The sequence below is a fragment of the Microtus oregoni genome, unplaced genomic scaffold (assembly GCF_018167655.1).
Source record: "Microtus oregoni isolate MIOR12 unplaced genomic scaffold, Mior012 000005F_ref0000423, whole genome shotgun sequence".
NCBI classification, from domain to species: domain Eukaryota; kingdom Metazoa; phylum Chordata; class Mammalia; order Rodentia; family Cricetidae; genus Microtus; species Microtus oregoni.
This window is the reverse complement of record NW_024543064.1, coordinates 7604288-7624159: the sequence shown is the minus strand read 5'-3', so window position 1 is coordinate 7624159 and position 19872 is coordinate 7604288. Positions and strand designations below refer to the sequence as shown.

The following is a 19872-nucleotide window of genomic DNA, read 5'->3' as shown; positions in this document are numbered from 1 at the left end:
TTAATTTCCAGATAAAAGCAAGAGAAGAAAATGAGTGGGTTTTTCATTTTCCAGAGAGAAAGGGCTAATGGTCATCTTTGAAATATATATATATATCTCATTCATTACAAGAGTTATTACCGGGTCCTTACTAGACTATCTAGCCATTCAGTTCCTAATTGGCTATGCATCTTGCTTCTTCAGATTTTTCTATTATATTTTATTTGTAGGGTTTTATACGTTTGGTGTTTTGGCTGAATCTTATACTATACTTTTGCTTGTTTGTTTATTTTTATTTTGTTTTTTTGATTATTTTGGGTTTTTTTAATAGTTTTTTTTTTTCTTCAAGAAAGAGTTTCTCTGTGTAGCAGAGCTCTGGCTGTCCTGGAACTAGCTCTGTAGACCAGGCTGGCCTCAAATTCACAGAGATCCATCTGCCTCTACTTCTTGAGTGCTGGGATTAAAGTGTGCACCCCTGTGCTGGCTTTCTGCTGTGTTTTGATTAGTTTTCTTTTACATCTTTTCTGAAGTTTTAATTATGCACATGCATGCACACACACACACACACACACGTGCCCTCGGAGGTCAGAGTCATCAGATTCCTGGAGATGGTTACAGGCAGTGTATGAGCTACCTGATGTGGTACTGGGAACTGACTGAACTCACTCTGTAGACCAGGCTGGCCTCGAACTCACAGAGATCCGCCTGCCTCTGCCTCCCGAGTGCTGGGATTAAAGGTGTGTGCCTCCACTGCCTGGCTCCTACCTCTGGTTTTTACGAAATTTGGGGCCAGATATGGTGCTGTTCATGCCTTTAATCCCAGCACTTGGGAGGCAGAGGCAGATACATCTCTGAGTTTGAGGCCAGCCTGGTCTACACAGCAAGTTCCAGAACAGTCAGAGCTACACAGAGAAACCCTGTCTTGAAAAACAACAACAACAACAATACTGGCTCTTACGGAGGACTTGGGTTGGATTCCTGGCACCACAAGGTGGCTCACAAGTGTCCATAACTCCAGTTACACAGGTGTTACCTCTTCTGGCTCCAGCCAGACACATGGTGCATAGACACACATGCAGGCAAAACACCCATAGATAAAATAACCACCCCCGCCCACACACACACACAAAGTTGAATTGGATTTACAGTTCCCGATGGTTAAGTCCATGATGAGAGCAAGGCACTGACAACAGGGAGCGCACATCTCGGACCACAGGCAGAGCAGATAACGTCCTCATCCTCTGAAACATCACCCCTCAGGTGACGTATTTCCCCTGATCCTCCTCAAACATCTGCCAGCCGGGGACCAAGCATCCAAATGCCTGGCACTTACGGGGACATCTTCAAACCAGCACAGTGACATGAGATGCGGCCACAGAAAGAAGTCATAAATAATGGGTTGCTTGGCTGCTCTTGCTTCTTCCCCACCTAAAAAGAGAGTGTCTCTTTTGTCAAATAACTAGCTGCTTTCTTTCCTGGTTTGTTCCCGTGGAAGCTACTGATTAAGATGTGCAAGGTGTGTCCCTTGAGTTTACTGGGCCAAGCAAGGCTCCAAAGCCTGGCATCCTCTGCTGTTACCCCAAAAATACAAACCCTGTGGAGGAAGTGAAGGACACTCAACTCTTCCTCAGCAGTCAAATAACCAGTGATAAACTCTGGGTTAGAGTGGACGAGTCAGCTGACCAGGTCTGTGACACTGGCCATATCCTGACTACACCAGCTACAGAAAGGCCCGCTCTAAACTGGTGTGGGGGCACTCAGAATGCAGAAGCAGGTGGATCTCTGAGCTTGAGGCCAACCTGGTCTACACAGTGAGTTCCAAGATGGCCAGGACTACATAGACCCTGTCATCAAAACACAAAAACAAGAACAAGTGTGCTCTGGGGCTGGAGAGATGGCCCAGAGGATAAGAGCACTGGCTGTTCTTCCTGAGGTCCTGAGTTCAATTCCCAGCAACCACATGGTGGCTCACAACCATCTGTAATGAGATCTGGTGCCCTCTTCTGGTGGGCAGGCAGAACACTATATAAAATAAATCTTTTTTGTTTTTGTTTTTCGAGACAGGGTTTCTCTGTAGTTTTGCAGTCTGTCCTGGAACTCGCTCTGTAGACCAGGCTGCCCTTTAATTCACAGAGATCTGCTGGCCTCCTGAGCACTGGAATTAAAGCCATGTACCAACACCACCCAGTAAATAAATAAATCTTTTTTTTTTAAAATATTTATTTATTTGTTATGTATACAATATTCTGTCTGTGTTATGCCTGCAGGCCAGAAGAGGGCACCAGACCCCATTACAGATGGTTGTGAGCCATCATGTGGTTGCTGGGAATTGAACTCAGGACCTTTGGAAGAGCAGGCAATGCTCTTAACCTCTGAGCCATTTCTCCAGCCCTAAATAAATCTTTTTAAAAAGGAAACAGTATACCTAAATCCTGATGCAGGAAGTTACCTCTTTACCCTTTACAGTTTTTTTCTTTATTTGTGTGTGTGTGTGTAGTAAAGCTGTGTGTGGGTCCAGGTGTAACAACCCATGTGGGTGCATGAGAAGCCAGAAGCTGACAGGCTGTCTTCCTTTCCCTCTCAAGCTCATTTGTGACAGTGTAGACAGAAGTTTCTATTCCACCTGGGCCTGCAGCTGTCCAGTCCCAAAGAAACACACAAAGACTTATATTAATTATAAACTGCTTGGCTTATTAGTTCAGGCTTATTATTAACTAGCTCTTAACAACTAAAATTAACCCATAATTCTTGTCTATGTTTAGCCACGTGGCTTGGTACTTTTTATGAGTAAGGCATTCTCATCTGGCTTCCTCTGCATTTGGGTGGTGACTGCAGACCGAGCCTTTTCTCTTCCCAGAATTCCCCTAGTCTGGATGCCTCACCTATACTTCCTGCCTGGCTACTGGCCAATCAGCATTCCATTAAAGCAATACAAGTTTCAAATCTTTACCCGGTACAAGAGCATGATCCTACAGCAAGACAGAGTCTCTCACAGAACCTGAAGCTGGCCATTTCAGGCGCATGGGTTAGTCACTGAACTCGCAGGGTCTGCCTCTGACCCCAACACTGGAGTCAGCTCACAAGTGTACATTACATCTCCTGGCTTTCTTTACATGAGTGCCAGGGACCCAAACTCAGGTCCTCATGAGCATATGGATCCATTCTGTCTCAGTTAGGGTTTTTGTTTTTGTTTTCAAGACAGGGTTTCTTTGTAGCTTTGGAGTCTGTCCTGGAACTCATTCTGTAGACCAGACTGATCTTGAAGTCACAGATCTGCCTGCCTCTGCCTCCCAAGTGCTGAGGTTAAAAGCATGCACCACCACTGCCTGGCACAGCAGCTCTTACAAGGAAAACATTTAATTGGGGTGGCTCACTTAACAGTTTGCAGAGGTTTAGTCCATTATCATCATGGCGGCCCGCAGGTAGACACGGTGCTGGAGGAGTGGCTTAGAGTCCTGCACCTTGCAGGCCACGGGAAGTTAACTGAGACACTGGATGGTGTCCTGAGCATGGAAAACCTCCAAAGCCCACCCCTACAGTGACACATTCCTCCAAGGCCACACCCACTCCAACAGAACCACACCTCCTAATAGTGCCACCCCCTGTGAGCATATCAAGGCCAAATACCTGCAAACCGCAGACAGTCTGACACAGCTGAGGCCAACAACAAAGTCCTGAAGTTAGGTAGCCTGAGCCAACAGACTGCCTGGCAGGATCATTAGCTTTATTGTCTTCCAGGGGGTGCATAGCTAAGGTAAATTCACAGCCTCAAGGACAATGCAGAGAAGACTCCCGGTGAATTTAAAACACTAGTACACCTCTATTCTAGAAAAAAAATTTCAAGACCAGTTTCTGGAGCCTCTCTGGCCATTCAGCCGGACATCGGCCACCAGTACATGAACCCAGCACTGGTCCCTAGGCTGCTGTGCAAATTGAGATGCAGCTCCATCCATCACCATGTTGCCTTACTCAGCTAGTAATCACTGCCGGCCAGGCTCAGCTCTGAGGAGCACAGAGCCAAGTCAGCAATCACAGTTGGAGTCCGCTCCCTGGTGTCCAGAGAAGAGGATGAAGCTCATCCTGGTGAGCCAGCTCTGGGCTTTTCCCCCATTTTTGGTCCGACTCTCAGAAACCGACATAATTCTAGATGCAGAACTGTATGCTTTGTGGTTCACACCTAGGCAGTTGCGTCCCAGCCTCTTGCCAGCACTGAAAAAAAGACCCACCCACTGCAGTGGCCTTCAGCCACCGCCAAGGCTGACCCTGAACTCACAGCAACCCACCTGTCTCAATCGCCTGAGGGCAGCAATCACTGCCCTGAACCACCACACCCAACCTGCCACAGTCTTGGTAGTCTGCAAGACAACTCAGTGATTAAAGGTGATCGCTCCCAAGCCTGAGAACCCTGGGTTGATCCCTGGAAGCTGTTGTCTGCAGCCGTGCTGACGCCACGTGCGCAGTGAACAAAAGTTTAGCATCTCGAGCCTTCACACTTAGTGTTTCTCCTAATGACCGTGGCTCAACAGTTCAAGTGTGTAGGACCGGAAAGGATTTCAGGGCTATGGGGAAGAATTAAAACATGCTATACTTGGGAATAGTGATTTCTCTTCTGCTTCCTGGGGAAGACCAACATCCTGCTTAGCTGGGAGGTCAGTGCTGTTCACTGTCAGATCAGACACAGAATGGCCTCTCATCTGTTACTCACTGGAAATTAAAATGAAAAGCTGCCGTGACAATTGCGCATTAAGTGTGTGTTAAGTTTCAAGCCCGGGACAAGCAGCTGAGGTGTCTAACTCATCAAAGCTGATCTGGCTGCCAGGTTCTCCCAGCATCCCTCAGTCCCTACCTGTTACAGGGTATGGCTGGCACACCTGCCCTCTGCCCTGAACTCTTCAGCCTAGGGGCTGGGTTGCCCTTCCCCAGAGGCTCTTCCTATATAATCCAGGCATTTTGGTAACCTCCCCTTTTATCTTTGGCCTCCTGGCTGCTGCACCTGCTTCCCCCTCACTCCCCATCTCTTCACATGGCCCAGCTCAGCCTGGTCCTGTCACTCTGGACTCTCCCAGTTGTTCCTGCCTCTGGCTGTGCTCTGGCTTTTATCTACGGTAAACGTTCTCCACCACACCTAGGAGCAGTCATGGCCTCCCCCCCTTTCTCTCATTCATCATGGATACTGGATTTTGGGGGTACCTGTCTCAGAAGTCAAGGCAAGCCAGGCAATGTGGTACACACCCCAAGTCCGAGCACATGAGAGGCAGAAAGAGGCGGCTCAATGTGCACTGGAGGCCAGCCTGGTCTGCACACCAAGGCGCAGGCCAGCCAGGGCTAAACCGTGACTCCCCGTCTCCAAATGGCTGGATGGGGCAGCGCTGCTCAGTGTGATACTTTTGTTAGATGTCTTTTCTCGCAAAGTAAAACTAAAGCTACAGGCGGGGAAAAGAAATGTAACAAATTAATATTTCTAATTAAAACTGCTGCAAAGCGAATTTGAATATAACTTTTATAAGCATGTCAGCATGGTGTCAGCTTAACAGCACAACATTAGTTTCAAAATTAATTTTAGCTAAACTATGAGGAATAACCAGGGTGCTGGTTGAGCAGTGTTGCTCACTGGCTTGTGAACTTCAGTGCTGAGGAGCAGGGGAGACCCTGTGGCTGTGGGCACGCACTCTGCCTCAGGTCTGGGGAGACTTTAAATTAAACAACTCATATTAAAACAGACTGGAATAGAGCTGGCTGCAAGGGTGCATCTGTAATCCCTGCACTCAAGAGATGAAGACAGGCTGTGAGTTCAAGACCAAGTGGGCTATATGTGAGACCCAATCTCCAAAAGCCAAAAATAAACCGAAGACGCTGTTTGGAACTCTTAAAAATGCTACCTTGAGCCCTTGAGGAGTAGAGGCAGGAGGGTCATTTCAAGGTCATTCTTGGCTATACTGGCAGTTTGAAGTTAGCCTGAGCTTACACAGACCTTGTTGAAAAAATTGTGTGCTGTGTACACACACACACACACACACACACAATTTTAGCTGTTTTCAATTGAGAGAAGAGAAGCCCTCTCTCCCAGCACCAGGACGGAAGCCCAGTGGTCCTGCTGGATACACTCTGGCAAGCACCACCAAATTTTGAGTTGGAGGGTTCCCTATGGGTTTCCAGTTCCTTATTTCACCAATATTTGTAGTGGCCATTACTGAAATTTAGTAATTTTCACATAGCCTGGGAAGAAAAGTTGACTTATGAAAGCTCCATGCTGCCCGACACTCTTTATTCAGACTATGGATGCATTTCCAGGGGATGGCCAGGGCGGGGTTATTTGCAAGAGGAGAAGGTTTTCCAGAAGAAGTTCTTGCAGGGCTTTTTATCCCGGCGTGGGGGCTGCTGGAGAGGTGGGCTTTCCTGTCGCCTAGACACCTCGCTGGTATCCCCTCCGATGAGGGCACTGGAGCTGGCTTGGGAGGTCCACCCGTGCCACCAGGCAAGGAAAGTCAGGAGGCTGGCCCTCTTCCCTTCCGCAGCTTCCTGTTTTCAGAGAAGCAAGGACAAGGTAGAGTGAAACAAGCCCTGGACACAGCCAGCCTCAGGAGAGTCTGCCGCTCCCTCCTAGGCTCCCTCCCAGATGGCAAGCTTCTCCTTAACAAACCACACTTCCTTCAAAGGCTGCATCTGGAGAATCCTAGAGAAACTGCTGTGCAGAGGGAAACGGACAAATAAATTTTTTTTTCTAATTTTCCCAGCCATGGTAGCACAGGTCTTCCTCAGCACTTGTGGGCAAAGGAAGCTGGATTAGTGTGAGTTTGAGGCTAGACAGGGCTACAGAGTGAGACCTTGTCTCAAAATACCAATGAGTGAATTGCTGACCTCTCCCTTCTAACACTCTTTGCTGAGGTCCTTAGCTCTGAGAGAGCTGCCCAGGTGACTGATGGCACAGACACCCCGGGCAGACAGGTTCATTTAACTTGCTACTGTTTTCAGACACCCTGCTGGGTGTTCGGAGACCTGAAGAGACAGAGAGACTAAGGTCTGGTCTTTCAAACCCCTTGGGAAACCGGCTAGCAGTATTCTGATGATAAACGACCCGCCGGAAACTTAGCTGGTAATTTCAGAGAAAAATCCGTTTCTAATGGTCAACTTTATGTACTCTTTCTTGGAATTTTTTCAAAATTGAAAAAAAAAACGAGAAAGTAAATCATTTGATGAAATTAGGAATTTATATCGTAGAGAAAGGGATGGCAGGAATTAATGTGAGCGAGCGTAAATTAAGGTTCTCGCAGTCCGTGTGACCAATACTGGCAGGAGCTGGTCCACAAGCTCACGCTGAGAGTCAGAAGTCAAAGCAGACACCAGCAGAGAGCCCCTGAACAGACACAGGCCAGGACAAGTGAGGGCAAGGGAGACCCGTGGTCTGAATGGTCCATTGTAGCATCCTGGGGTCACACACACACACACACACACACACACGCACACGCACGGCAACTCACTGGGTGGGGACCGTACTCACCCCACTGTCCTGGCTGGTGGGACCACGCTCCAACGGAAGGGCAGTGGCCACAGCCCCCCACAGCAGCAGCAGCAGCCCGAAGGCCGACAGCCACTGGCCTCTGGCTCGGCAGCCACCCATCCTCTTGGGCTGTCCGTAGGTCAGTGCTCTGCGGATGGGGTCTTTCTCTGGAGCTCTGGTATTTTAAGCTCCCGTGCCAGCTGTTTTGGGGCCTGCACACATCCACTGAAAACTTGCATGCCTCTCCACTCGTGCCGTGACGCACAAGCCGGAGCAATCAGTTCTCACAGAAACATTCGTGAGGTTGGATTTAGCCCCTTAATTAAAGACTCAGGACTTTTCCTGCGCCAGCGTGGATCGGCTCTCATTTTAGAACACGTGCGCGCGCATTTGCAGTGAGGAAGTTCTGTTTCCTTGTAATTGTGGCTGCAGCAAGCAGGAAGCCATTAGGACAAAGTCGAGCGATTTAACAGAATAGGAAATTAGGCTTGGGTAAAGAGTTTCAAACGTGGGATCTTACCCATAAGAAAGCAAAGCTGAGGAAGGGGGTGCAGCACAGCACAGCACGGCACGTGCTTGTCAAGTGTGAGGCTCCGGTTCCGTCCCCAGATCAGAAATGAAGTCTGCCTGAATCTGCTAGAGAAGTAATAGGTGCAGAGAGGACTCGGGGACACAGGACAGCAGGGTTTCACCCACACAAGGGATGAACCAAGAGCTTGTCCCAGTGTCGGGGGCTGTGGACCCCCAGACTCTGAATTTCCTGTAAATGACTTGTTTTCTTGTGTTTGCAGCTGCTCTGAGCAGGAGACCCTCAGGAGTTCCTGAAGGCAGGGGAGTTTCTGGTGGGCTTGGCTGGGGCGTGGCTATCAGTTAAGTATCCCTACCTAAGCTGCCCTGGTACACAATACAGGGGGCATCTTGTTTCAAGGATGACCCACATTCCTGTCCCTGTGTCTCTGTCTGTGTGGGTGTGTTTTTAAATCTCCAGCCTAGTTCCCGGTCCCGTCCTGTAGTGCAGGAGCTACATCCCAGCACTGCCCTCTGCCTGGGCCAAACCCTGGTTCTTCAGCCAGACCTCCAACTCATTGACATACAGATGCTGATGCAGAAGGCATAGGAGGAACCAAGGGCTTTCTGCATCCCGGTGACACTGAGCATAGTTCATGGTCTAGGGCTTCCCAAACTCCCCGTATTAGCAAGTATCACATTCTTTAAATTAGGCCAGTGAGATGGTTCAACAGGTAAGTCTGTCACCAAACCTGACGGCCTGTCAGTCCCCTGGAGCCAGCATGCTGGGAGATACGAGCATGCACACCATAGCACATGCGTGTGCCCACACACAGGCCGTGTGTGTTGACGCACACCTTTAGTCCCAGCACTTGGAAATACATGCCTAATTCTAAAATTGGTGGTGATTATTATTATTATTATTATTATTATTTTGGTTTTTCGAGGCAGGGTTTCTATGTGGTTTTGGAGCCTGTCCTGGAACTAGCTCTAGAGATCCGCCTGCCTCTGCCTCCCGAGTGCTGGGATTAAAGGCGTGCGCCACCATCACCCGGCTATGGTGCTTATTATTTTGGTCCAGAAAAGGAATGGCCAAACTTGGGAGGCAGAGGCAGGCGGATCTCTGCGAGTTCGAGACCAGCCTGGCCTACAGAGCTAGTTCCAGGACAGGAACCAAAGCTACAGAGAAATTGTCTCAAAAAACCAAAAATTTAAATTAAAAAAAAAAAAAAAAAACTTGTGGGGCCAAATGTATGAATCCCTCGGAGCTGCCCAGACCTGAAACCCCTCTCAGGCCACTAGAGACCACCAGGACCCAAGAAAGGTTCATACCTAAAGCAAACTGAAGGCCGGAAGGCGCCTTCTGAAAGATCTCGTCCCTTCTCAACTTCTGGGAATCAGTTTTCTCCTCCAGCATGGGATTAAACTCGGGTCACCACGCTTGACAAATGTCTCACTCACTGAGCTACCTTGCCGGCCCCAGGCCACCCTCTGGACCCTACCACTGTATAAGGGAAAGAGCGGCCCCCTGCGCCACTATTTCACACTGGAGCTCCAGACTCCCCCTCAAGCGACCTCTGCTCAGCAAAGCCTAGGCTTCATTACAAAGGTGCGCTAAGGAACGAGAAATCCCATTCCCAGCACCATCTTTCACGGATGATCAAGGGGCCACAGGTCTGAAAGAACCTTAGCAGCCAGAGCTAAGGAAACAGCTTTATTCACTGTTCAGAGACCGTCACTCGGCCTAGAAAGTAGGCAGTGAAGGACGGCTCACCCCAAACCCAGCATGTCTAACTGCTAACACGAACCATCAGCCTCAGCCACGTCAGTGTGCCATCCAGATGCCAGCCTCGCCGGTGCCAGGGACGGCATGTGGACACTCTGCAGGCGAGGAGTGCCTGGTTCTTCCAAGCTGCCCTCAGATGTCTTGAAACTGGCAACATGAAAAGCTGCCCAGCCACGTGTTTCTTTTAGATGCCTCTACTTATCCCTCTGACTTGGTGGTGGGCACACTTGCGCGTGCTGAAGGCCGCCGGGTCCCACGTGGCCAGGACTCAAGTCTCAGTGTCCACCACTTCGGCAGCGGACTCCCTGGAGTTACTGCTCTCATCCTCTGGCTTCCTTTTCTTCTTGGCCTTTCGCTCTAGGTTGAGCTGAGCAATCTCTTCGTTTTTCTCTGTGATGTATTTTAGCTATGTAGGTACATAAAAAGCAAAACTGTATTTAAATCTTTTTTTTTTAAATATTTATTTATTTATTATGTATACAACATTCTGCCTCCATGTATGCCCGCACGCTAGAAGAGGGCACCAGATCTCATTACAGATGGTTGTGAGCCACCATGTGGTTGCTGGGAATTGAACTCAGGACCTCTGGAAGAGCAGCCACTGCTCTTAACCATTGAGCCATTTCTCCAGCACCCTGTATTTAAATCTTTACATCTGTCTGTAAACTTATTTGTAAACCTAAAAATAGTCACAATAACTTATGCCTTCTCCAGGATTCCAATTATGAGCACTAAAACTGAACTGAAGATGGAGAGGGACACAGTTCAGAGGCTGAGACCCGGCAGGGTTATGGTATTCTAGATCCGTTAGCTACAGTCAGGTGATCCTGGCACCTCTAAGTGTCAAGAGAGTCTTCACCTAGAAAATGACAGTTTGGTCAAAATGATTTTTTAGATGTGAAAAACTAGAAATTGTGCTCGCCTGCATAACTGACCTGGCAGGCTTCCATCCGTCCCCAGCCCATCAGAACTGCAGTACGGCTGGGCCTGGGGGCATACCTGTTGCACGTTCAAAGCCTACCTAGGCTAAAAGTCAAGCTCAAGACTGGCTGTATACTCAGCATGCCCCTTGTTTTGTCTCAGAACAAGAACTGAGGCTGGAGAGAGGCTCTGTGGTTTGCAGCACTTGCTACCTTCACAGAGGACCCAGTTTTGAGTCCCAGCACTCACTGTGGCTCACAACCACCTGTGACTCCAGTTCCAGGGGATCTGCCCTCCACGGGCACCACACACACACACACGGTAGACAGGCACAAATGTGAGCAAACGCGCGCACACGCACACACACACAGAATAAAGGGGCAGGACATGTGGTGCAGTGGTACAGACAGCATCTGACTAGCATGCACAAGGCCCTACTTTCAATCCCTAGCATTAGGTGGGGGTGGGGTGGGTACCACAAGGAAACCATCCCCATAGACCAACTAACCCATGACTGGTCTGTGACATCATGTTATAAATGAAACATGGCACCAAAGTTTTGAGATATTACAAAAAAGGTAAATTATGGAATCCAGAGAGAGCTGATTAGAAAATTTCAAATTGGCTTTGCAAGATCTATCATGATGAAAGGAGGGCTATAAATTACAGGAGGTCTGAATGGTTCAGCCATCTCCAGTTTTTAATGCAAGGTGCCCTGGAGAATAACTACACGCCTTCAAGTGATTAATTGGGAATAATGTATTCCGGGGGGACGGGGGTGAGGAAGAAATTCATCTCTCACCAGTGAATTACTCCGCCTGGCTAAGAGCTTCACGTCCTCAGTGGTAACTGTGCTTCTTTTCGCGTGTCTGCAGAAAGGGCAGAAACACGTCACCAAACTGTGGTGTTAAAGTTAGGACGGACATAAAAGTTCACGGCTGGAGGAACAAGGATGCCTAACCCATCCCGTCAGAGTCAAACCACCAGGCAATCATGACACAGTTTGCCAAAGAAACTGCGCGGTAATGGTGCACACCTTTAATCCCAGCACTAGAGAGGATTATAAAATGGGAGGAGACAGCTCCCAGACACAGTCTCATTCTGAGATTCCTGGAGGCAGGATCGCCAGTTCAGACTGAGGTAGAGGTAAGAGCCAGTGGTTGGCTGCTTTGCTCTTCTGGTCTTCAGGTTGAACCCCAATTTCTGTCTCTGGGTTTTAGTAACCATGCTACAGGATACCAACTCCACAGAGGACACTGAAGACAATCTGTCAACTGTGTCTGCGAGCCAGTGTGCTGGAGAGCAAAGAAGGGTTAGACACTGTCTAACGCCACCCTTTCTATAGCAGTCGTCTGTAAGACCACAGACCACGCAAGGTGCGCATACAAGGCTGGTGGAGAGAAAGGAGTCATCGTAAGACACGACTGCTCTGATAAGTAGACTTTAGCTGAATGGGCAAGAAAACGGCCATGATGCTGGCTCTTGAAGCTCTTCTCCAGGACTGAATCACAGACAAAGCACCTGCAGCTCCTCCTAGAACCCACTTCCCTGCAAGCTCTGAACCCTGCCTCCCCTCCCCCCCCCACACGAGAGTCCGGCAGAATTGAGACCTGCCTTTAAACTGGTTCTGCCTCCTGCTCACAGCTTGGACCGAGGTCCTTCACATCCTCCTCCAAGCCTCGCTGGGAAAGATGGGGGCTGCAGAGAGGGCTGCTCCCTGCTCTTGCAGAGGGTGGAGTTCAGTTCCCAACATCTGCATCTGGCAGATCACAACTCCAGCTGCAGGGGACCCACAGTCCTCTTCATTTCTATGCCAACCATGTGACTGTCACTGAACTGCATCCTAACTCCTGGCTTCTGGATTTTAAATTTTTACGTGTAGCATGTATGTCTCTCTCCCACTCGTGTCCTCATGCCTGAGGATGGAAGAGGACGCTGGAGTTGTTAACACTTGTGAGCCATGGTGTGGGTCTGGAATTGAACTTGGGACCTCGACAAGAACAAGTGCTCTTGCTCTTGAAGCCACCACTCAGCCCAGCTTCTGGATTGTTCTGAGAGCCTCACTATGGAGCCAGGCCAGTCTTGAACGTGGACTCCTCCTGCCTCACCTTCCCAAGCACCAAGACTGCCCCACCATGCCCAGCTTGTTTCTGGAACCACACAAAAACATTTTTTAAGAATTTCATTGACTTCCACAGCCAACACAGAAAGGGGAATTGAAGGTGATAGATACTTCGTGGGACTTGGGGGTAGGGCACAAATAAGCAGCAGCTGAATGAGCTGTTAGCATCTCATAATAGCGCCATATTCCCCTCAGCCGGGCTGACGATGCCAAGCAGTTTTTAGGGACTGATAATATATACAGGAAGGGGAAGATTTAGAGCCCCCTGCTTTAATTCAGCGGAAAGATTCATCAGAGAATCAGTGCAGAGGGGTAAGGTGAGAAGTGTGGCCCAGAGGCTGAGGTGAGCAGAGGCAAAAGAGAAGCTTCAGCCCTCCCAGGCCCCAGCCATTCCAACGGCTGCATAAAAGCAATGGTTTCCAATTACCTGAGGTACTAATTGAAGAGCCGAACATAAATCACCTGTAAGAGCTCAGGCTTCTCCAGCTGAAGGCAAGCCTCCCCCTTCCCGGGAAGATTAGTCTTCCTCATAGCAAGCACGGAATGAAAGCCCTTGCCTGTCATTCTATGACACCTGCAAGCAATCAGGGCTGTGGCGCTCTGAGGCCCTCTCCACAGGGGGACTGACCCCCCAACTTCCCACATCCTGAGCAATCGCAACCTCCCCAAGAAAGGGTTTTTAAAACAGGCAGCCGCACACTGCAGTCCTGGGGCCGCCATTCAGACCTCAGTCAGTGAGAGACCTTCAAAAGGACTGAGATACCAGACTATCAAGTGACGTGTTCGGAGCAGATGTTAGGTCCCTGTAGCTTCGTCATCAGGCACGAGGCCCCAGCAAACAGGCGCCACAGAACTGAAATATACCGCCAGATGGGGGCGGTGATGTCAATGGACCTCAATTCCACAGCCAGCTCTTCTACCCACCTGGCAAACATCTCAAGGTCTTTGGCAAAATTTTCTGAAAGAGAGGGGAAAAAAATAGCTATCAGCTGGCCCATCTCCACCTCAGGACTGAAGCCTAGGCTTCTAGTCAGCAGACTCGGCAAACCTCGGAGGCGAACAAAGGCACCCCAGGCCAGCAGTTACCAACTTTTCTTTTTTTTTTTTTTTTTAAGTTCTTCAGGACAGGATTTCTCTGTGTAGCACTGGCCGTCCTGAAACTCACTGGTCCAGGCTGGCCTTGAACTCAAGAGACCCACCTGCCTGTCTCCTGAGTGCTGGGATTAAAGTGTGCATCACACCCGGCCCCACCAGCTTTTCCAAATCGTGGCTGCATCCCTGTCCTTCCCAGCACCCTCCACTCCTCTTACAAGCCTTGTCCTACCTGTGATGACACCTTTGTTCGCTAGGGACCGCCCTGTATGTCTGCCCCAAGTAGGGTTAGTAAGAACTCTGATTTCCTCACGAGTGAGTATCAGCGCCAGGGTGCAGCTGTCACACACACTATGGGAAGCATGGCCGTGTCACAGCACTGAGATGGAACGTGTCCAATGTTCCAGCCACCATGGCCATTTAAATGTCCTTCCCACACAACTCTTCCGGCCACGAAGTGATCAGGGAGCCCGTGTGTGTGTGTGTGTGTGTGTGTGTGTGTGTGTGTGTGTGTGTTGGGGGGGATGAGCCACACCACAGCTCCCACCCACACGGGTCCCCGGTCAAGCCCACAGAGATGTCCTGGCCTCGTACCGCACTGTCGGAAAGTCACCTCCGCGAGGGCTGCCACGGTCTGCTTGTTGAACTGCACCTGTTTGTCCAAGGCCACTTCATTGCACAGACTGCCGACCGTGTAGTGAACTGCTGCCTTTAGCCTCTGCAGGGAAATCACACATCCTTAAGTGAAGACCAGGGAGAGAGGCTGCCCGGCCTAATTCCTGCAGAACATTCCATCATGGCGGAGTGACAGGCAAGTGCACTAATCAGTTAACGACACCCTCTGGAGTGTGACTTGGGGGGACATGACTTTCCAACTAATGGTTATGATTTAGGTCCCATAAAGATGAGAAACCACGCTAGTCAGCAAGGAGCATTGACAGCAGCCCTAGCTGCATCCTTCAGCTCTGTCCAGGCCCTGCGCGCTGAGGGCCCATCTGGGGAATACAGTGAGACACCAGTCTGCAGCCTTAAAATAGCTAACGAAAGACAGAAAGATCCCAGGCCTTGGTTCCAAGTCTCTAGCAGCCACAGCCTCCAGGCCCAGGCGACAGGACAGCAAGGGCTGATGACTACGCATCTGACCATCCTCTGGTCTACAGGGTCACCAGCCACCGCAATGGTCTTCCTGCCCCACAGGAATTACCCTCCCCCATTTTTGGCAGTGCTGGGAATGGAACCAGAGCCTCACACACTAGGCAAACACTCCCACTGAGCCGCATCCTAGTTCCCAGAAAGCCTTTTAGATACTGAAAGTGTCACTCCTTCCTAGGCAGACATATCAAGGGGAAGCAGCTCAGAGCAAGCAAGGCAGCAAGCCCTGCGGTCTCTCCACTGATGAGTGACCTCCTTCCCCGCGAAGATGTAAACCAACCTCTACCCCTCTTCACAGGGCACCAGCAAACAGTACCATCCATTACCCACGTCTAACTTGGGGAACCAATGTATTTAGTGGGCGCACCTACAGAGCACGGGTGAGCCCAGAGCAGCCACAGGACCGCAGTCTCACCCAGCATGGATGATAACTTCCCCGGATTGCACACTGAGTGCCTCCTCCTGGTAACCTAGTCCATATTCTCTCTCGCCCCCGAAACCCTGAGGCCAAGTGCAATTAGGGCAGAATTATGTGCAGCTGTCTGGGAAGGGCAGGCTGGGGAGACTGAGATCAGGTGAGGGGCTACCGGCCCTATCCACTTCCGATGAGGGGCATCAACAGTCCGCAGGCCTGATGGTGAGGATCTCTCAAGTAGTCATGGCTGCTCTGTTTGGAAGACAGAGCCCAGGCAGGTGTGGTGTCACCTGAATCCAAGACACTAGCAAGTATCCACTACACAGGCAGGTCAACCACACAGATGGTCCAGGGCCTCTGGGCGAGGCCAGGAAGATGAGCTTGGGACCTGTTCCCCAACCCCCTTGTCTGCTCGGACGTCAGACAAGCAAATCCAGCCATTAGGAGATCAAAAGAATCATCACCTAGAAGGGCGAAGGCCCTGAAGGCCCTTTTAGATGTGAGTGGGGGCTGGGGACAGGATGCGGAATCCTGAACACATCTGGCTCCAGGAAGTTTTGTCTGCTCCTGTTGGGCCGCCTTCCTTCTGCTATGCTTTAGATCTTGGAGGCTAAGTCATGAGACTTGAAACTCAAGAGCAGCACCTTGTCCACCTTATCCCACAGAGTCTGCGTGCCAGGAATGCTGGTGGAGTGGGTGCTGGGGTCCTCAGAGCAGAGATGCAAATTTGAGCTCTTTTCTTGTTTGCTTTTTGAGATAGGGTTTCTCCGTGTAGCCTTGTCTGTCCTAGAACTCCCTTTGTAGACCAGGCTGGTCTCGAACTCACAGAGATCCACCTGCCTTCGCCTCCCGAGTGCTGGGATTAAAGGCATGCGCCACCACCGCCCCACTTGAGTTCATCTTTCTGGCCTCATTTAATCAGTGAGCATTTACTGTCTCCTAAGCCAGGCTTTGCTCTCAGAATTGATTCTACAGAAACAAAAAGACCCAGTAGTGTAGTTCAGTGGCAGAGTGCCTGCCTGGCATGTGTAAGGTCCCAAGCTCGATCTCTAGCACCTCACACACAAACAAATAATAATAAAATTAAATAAAAAAATAAAAACAAGCCGGGTGGTGGTGGTGCACACTTTTAATCCCAGCACTCGGGAAGCAGAGGCAGGCGGATCTCTGTGAGTTCGAGACCAGCCTGGTCTACAAGAGCTAGTTCCAGGACAGGCTCCAAAGCCACAGAGAAACCTGTCTCGAAACAAACAAACAAACAAACAAATAAATACAAGACTTCTAGACGTGGTGGGGTGTGCCCTTCAATCTCAGAACTTGGGAGGTAGTGCGGGGAGGAATTTCTGTGATTTCCAGGCTAGCCAGGGCTAAACAATAAGACCCTGTCTTTAAAAAAAAGGGGGGGGGCTGTAGCCAGGCAGTGGTGGCGCAGGCCTTTAATGCCAGCCGTGGGGAGGCAGAGGCAGGCGGATCTCTGTGAGTTCGAGGCCAGCCTGGGCTACAAGAGTTGCTAACCCTGACAACCTGACTTCTGACAGCACCCACATCAAAATAAATAAATATAATAATAACAAAAACCCCATAGCTCCTGCTCTCCCATCCCACCCTGGCTGTTATCGCTCTCTTCACACCTGCTGGTGTCACAGATTGAAAGTGAAGGCCTGGGAGACAAGAGTAACCCTTGATTTGATCCTAGATAAAGAGAGAAGACAAGTAACCTGCAGGTCAAATGGAGGCACTCGACTGCAGACTGTACAGCCAACAATGGAATTCCATTCAAGTTAGACAGCTGTCCCAGGCCTGGCTGCACGGAGTGCCTGCCGTCCGGCACGGGGGAGGTACAGGCAGGAGATCCGAACAATGGGGACCAGTCTCCAAACACTGAGAACTTCTGAAATGTGATAAACTATGGGGAAGAGGTGAACTATGCCACCCTGACCTTGACCTGTTCATTTCATTGGATTTTTATTTTATTTCTTAGACAAGGTCCTGCTGTAACACTGGCTGGCCTGGAACTCAGAGAGCCGCCTGCCTCTGCCTCCCCACGGCTGGGATCAAAGGCGAGTGCCTGGCCTCATCTGAACTTAGAGCCTCTAGCAGGCTAAAATGGTGATCAGCTGATCTCTAAGCGGGGTCAGGGCTTTAACACTTAAATAGGAGCCCAACTACCTGAGAACGGCGCTTGCTGCAAGAAAACAAAGAAAGTAAGATGCCAACAAGAGAAAACAACTGTGGGCACTTGGGTGTCCATGACTCGGCTAGCAACGCTTCTTTCTCGCTCTTCATCCCTTGGTGTCTCCTTGATAGGCTCTCCCTAGGTAGACTAGGCGAGCCGAAAGTTCAGAGCTGCTAGCTCTGCCTCCTGAGCGCTGGAAGAAAAGGCCTGAGCCCCGACGCCCTAACCTCTCTTGCTTTCGAGACAGGAGCTCCCATGGTACCTAACTGATCTGAAACTCATAATTCTCCTGCCTCAGCTTCTGCGGCACAGTCCCAGCCCCTCTCCCTTCACCGCACCCCACCCCCAGTCTTCTTCGAGACAGGTATTCCAGGTTGGCCTCGAACTCGGTATATCGCTGAAGACGACCTTAAACTTGCTTCTGCCTCCATCCCACAGTGCTAGGATCACAGTCGTTCACCCCAGGCCCGTTTGTGCAGGGCTGGGACTCGAACCTAAGGCTTCGCGCATGCTGCGCGAGCATTCTGCCAACCAAGCGCCGCCTTCTCCCGTGAGCGCCCACATTCCACCTTCCCAGCCCTGGGAAAGCCGGGAAAACAGGAACTCGCCGTCCTGTCTTGCTGGGACCCCCGTTTATTGTCTACCTGCCGGTGAGAGAACTGCCGCTCCTCCTCCGCCTCCGTCTCCTCCATCGCTGCGGGGCTCCCCGGGCAGGCGGGCCGCGGTAGAGTCAGATTTTCCCGCTCTGCGTCTGCGACGGACAGCGCAGAGGGTCAAAGCGCGAAGCGCCTCCTTCCTGGCCCGCACGCTCCCCCTGGCGGCGGTTTGTGGAAGGGTCTAGCTGGCGTTGGCGCGATCCCAGGATCAGGTGCAGCACCCTAGACGCTGTCTCAAGTCCTGTCACTTCCTTCAACATCTGTTTTTTTTTTTTATTTTTTTTATTTTTTTATTTTTACAGTATTCTGTCTGCATGTATGCCTGCAGGCCAGAAGAGGGCACCAGATTTCATTAAAGATGGTTGTGAGCCATCATGTGGTTGCTGGGAATTGAACTCAGGACCTCTGGAAGAACAACCAGTGCTCTTAACCTCTGAGCCATCTCTCCAGCCCCTCAACATCTGAAAGAACATGCATGAGATAGCTCTGTAGCTAGCAGTAATTGAGGGCACCTGCCGCGTGACCGAGGATCCAGTACCCACACCAAGCGGCTCACAAAGCACCTGTAATTCCACCTCTAGGGGACAGATACAATGTCATCTTTTGGTCTCCATGGACCCTGCGTGCACATGCACATACCTGCACACATGCATATGCATAAATAGTAAAATCTTAAAAATAACTTGGCTGGTCGTGGTGATACACGCCTTTAATCCCAGCACGGAGAAGGCAGAGGCAGGTGGATCTCTGTGAGTTCGAGGTCAGCCTGGTCTACAGAGTGAGTTCCAGGGCAGCCAGGGCTGTTAGACAGAGAAACCTTGTGTGTCGGGGGAGATACGTATGTGCTGGGTGTGGTGGTGCACATCTTTAGTCCCAGAACTTGGGAGTCAAAGGCAGGTGGATCTCTGTGAGTTCAAGACCAGCCAGGACTACTTAGTGAGGTTCTATCTCAAACTAAAAAACAAAACAAAACATTGTTCAGACCATTTTATACATTCAGTGGCCTTTTTTAAAGGAAAAAAATAAGCAAAGCCACGTCCATGAAGAAAATGGCTTTTGGGGCTGGAGAGATGGCTCAGTGGTTAAGAGCATTCATTGCCTGCTCTTCCAAAGGTCCTGAGTTCAGTTCCTAGCAACCACATGGTGACTCACAACCATCTGTAATGAGCTCTGGTGTCCTCTTCTGGCCTGCAGACATACACAGAGACAGAATATTGTCTACATAATAAATAAATAAATATTTTTTAAAAAAGAAAATGGGGACTGGAGAGATGGCTCAGTGGTTAAGAGCATTGACTGCTCTTCCAAAGGTACTGAGTTCAATTCCCAGCAACCACATGGTGGCTCACAATCATCTGTAATGGGGTCTGCTGGCCTCTTCTGGCCTGCAGGCATATACACAGACAGAATATTGTATACATAATAAATAAATAAATATTAAAAAATGGCTTTTATTTGGACAAATAACTTTTTCATTAAACCATGCAAAAAATATTACATCTTCCTGGCACATAACTGTCTTCTTAACCACTGAACAGTTCAGCCATTTGAATAAAGTGTACATTGTA

General features: G+C 49.9%; 2 protein-coding genes across 2 annotated transcripts; both read right to left on the bottom strand.

Moving 5' to 3' along the window:
- Window positions 1-6235: 6235 nt before the first annotated feature.
- On the bottom strand, window positions 6236-7749 carry LOC121447946 (cortistatin-like). The gene is made up of 2 exons (XM_041651299.1): window positions 7478-7749; window positions 6236-6498 (listed from the first exon to the last, which is right to left on the bottom strand). Exons 1-2 carry the CDS (start codon window positions 7595-7597, stop codon window positions 6289-6291), a joined length of 330 nt encoding a protein of 109 aa, XP_041507233.1. The 5' UTR covers window positions 7598-7749; the 3' UTR covers window positions 6236-6288.
- A 1936-nt stretch (window positions 7750-9685) lies between these two features.
- Window positions 9686-18397, bottom strand: LOC121447945 (centromere protein S-like). The gene is made up of 5 exons (XM_041651298.1): window positions 18293-18397; window positions 14500-14623; window positions 13738-13771; window positions 11494-11560; window positions 9686-10176 (listed from the first exon to the last, which is right to left on the bottom strand). The coding sequence occupies exons 1-5, from the start codon at window positions 18338-18340 to the stop codon at window positions 10039-10041; spliced, it is 411 nt and encodes a 136-aa protein (XP_041507232.1). The 5' UTR covers window positions 18341-18397; the 3' UTR covers window positions 9686-10038.
- Window positions 18398-19872: the final 1475 nt, after the last annotated feature.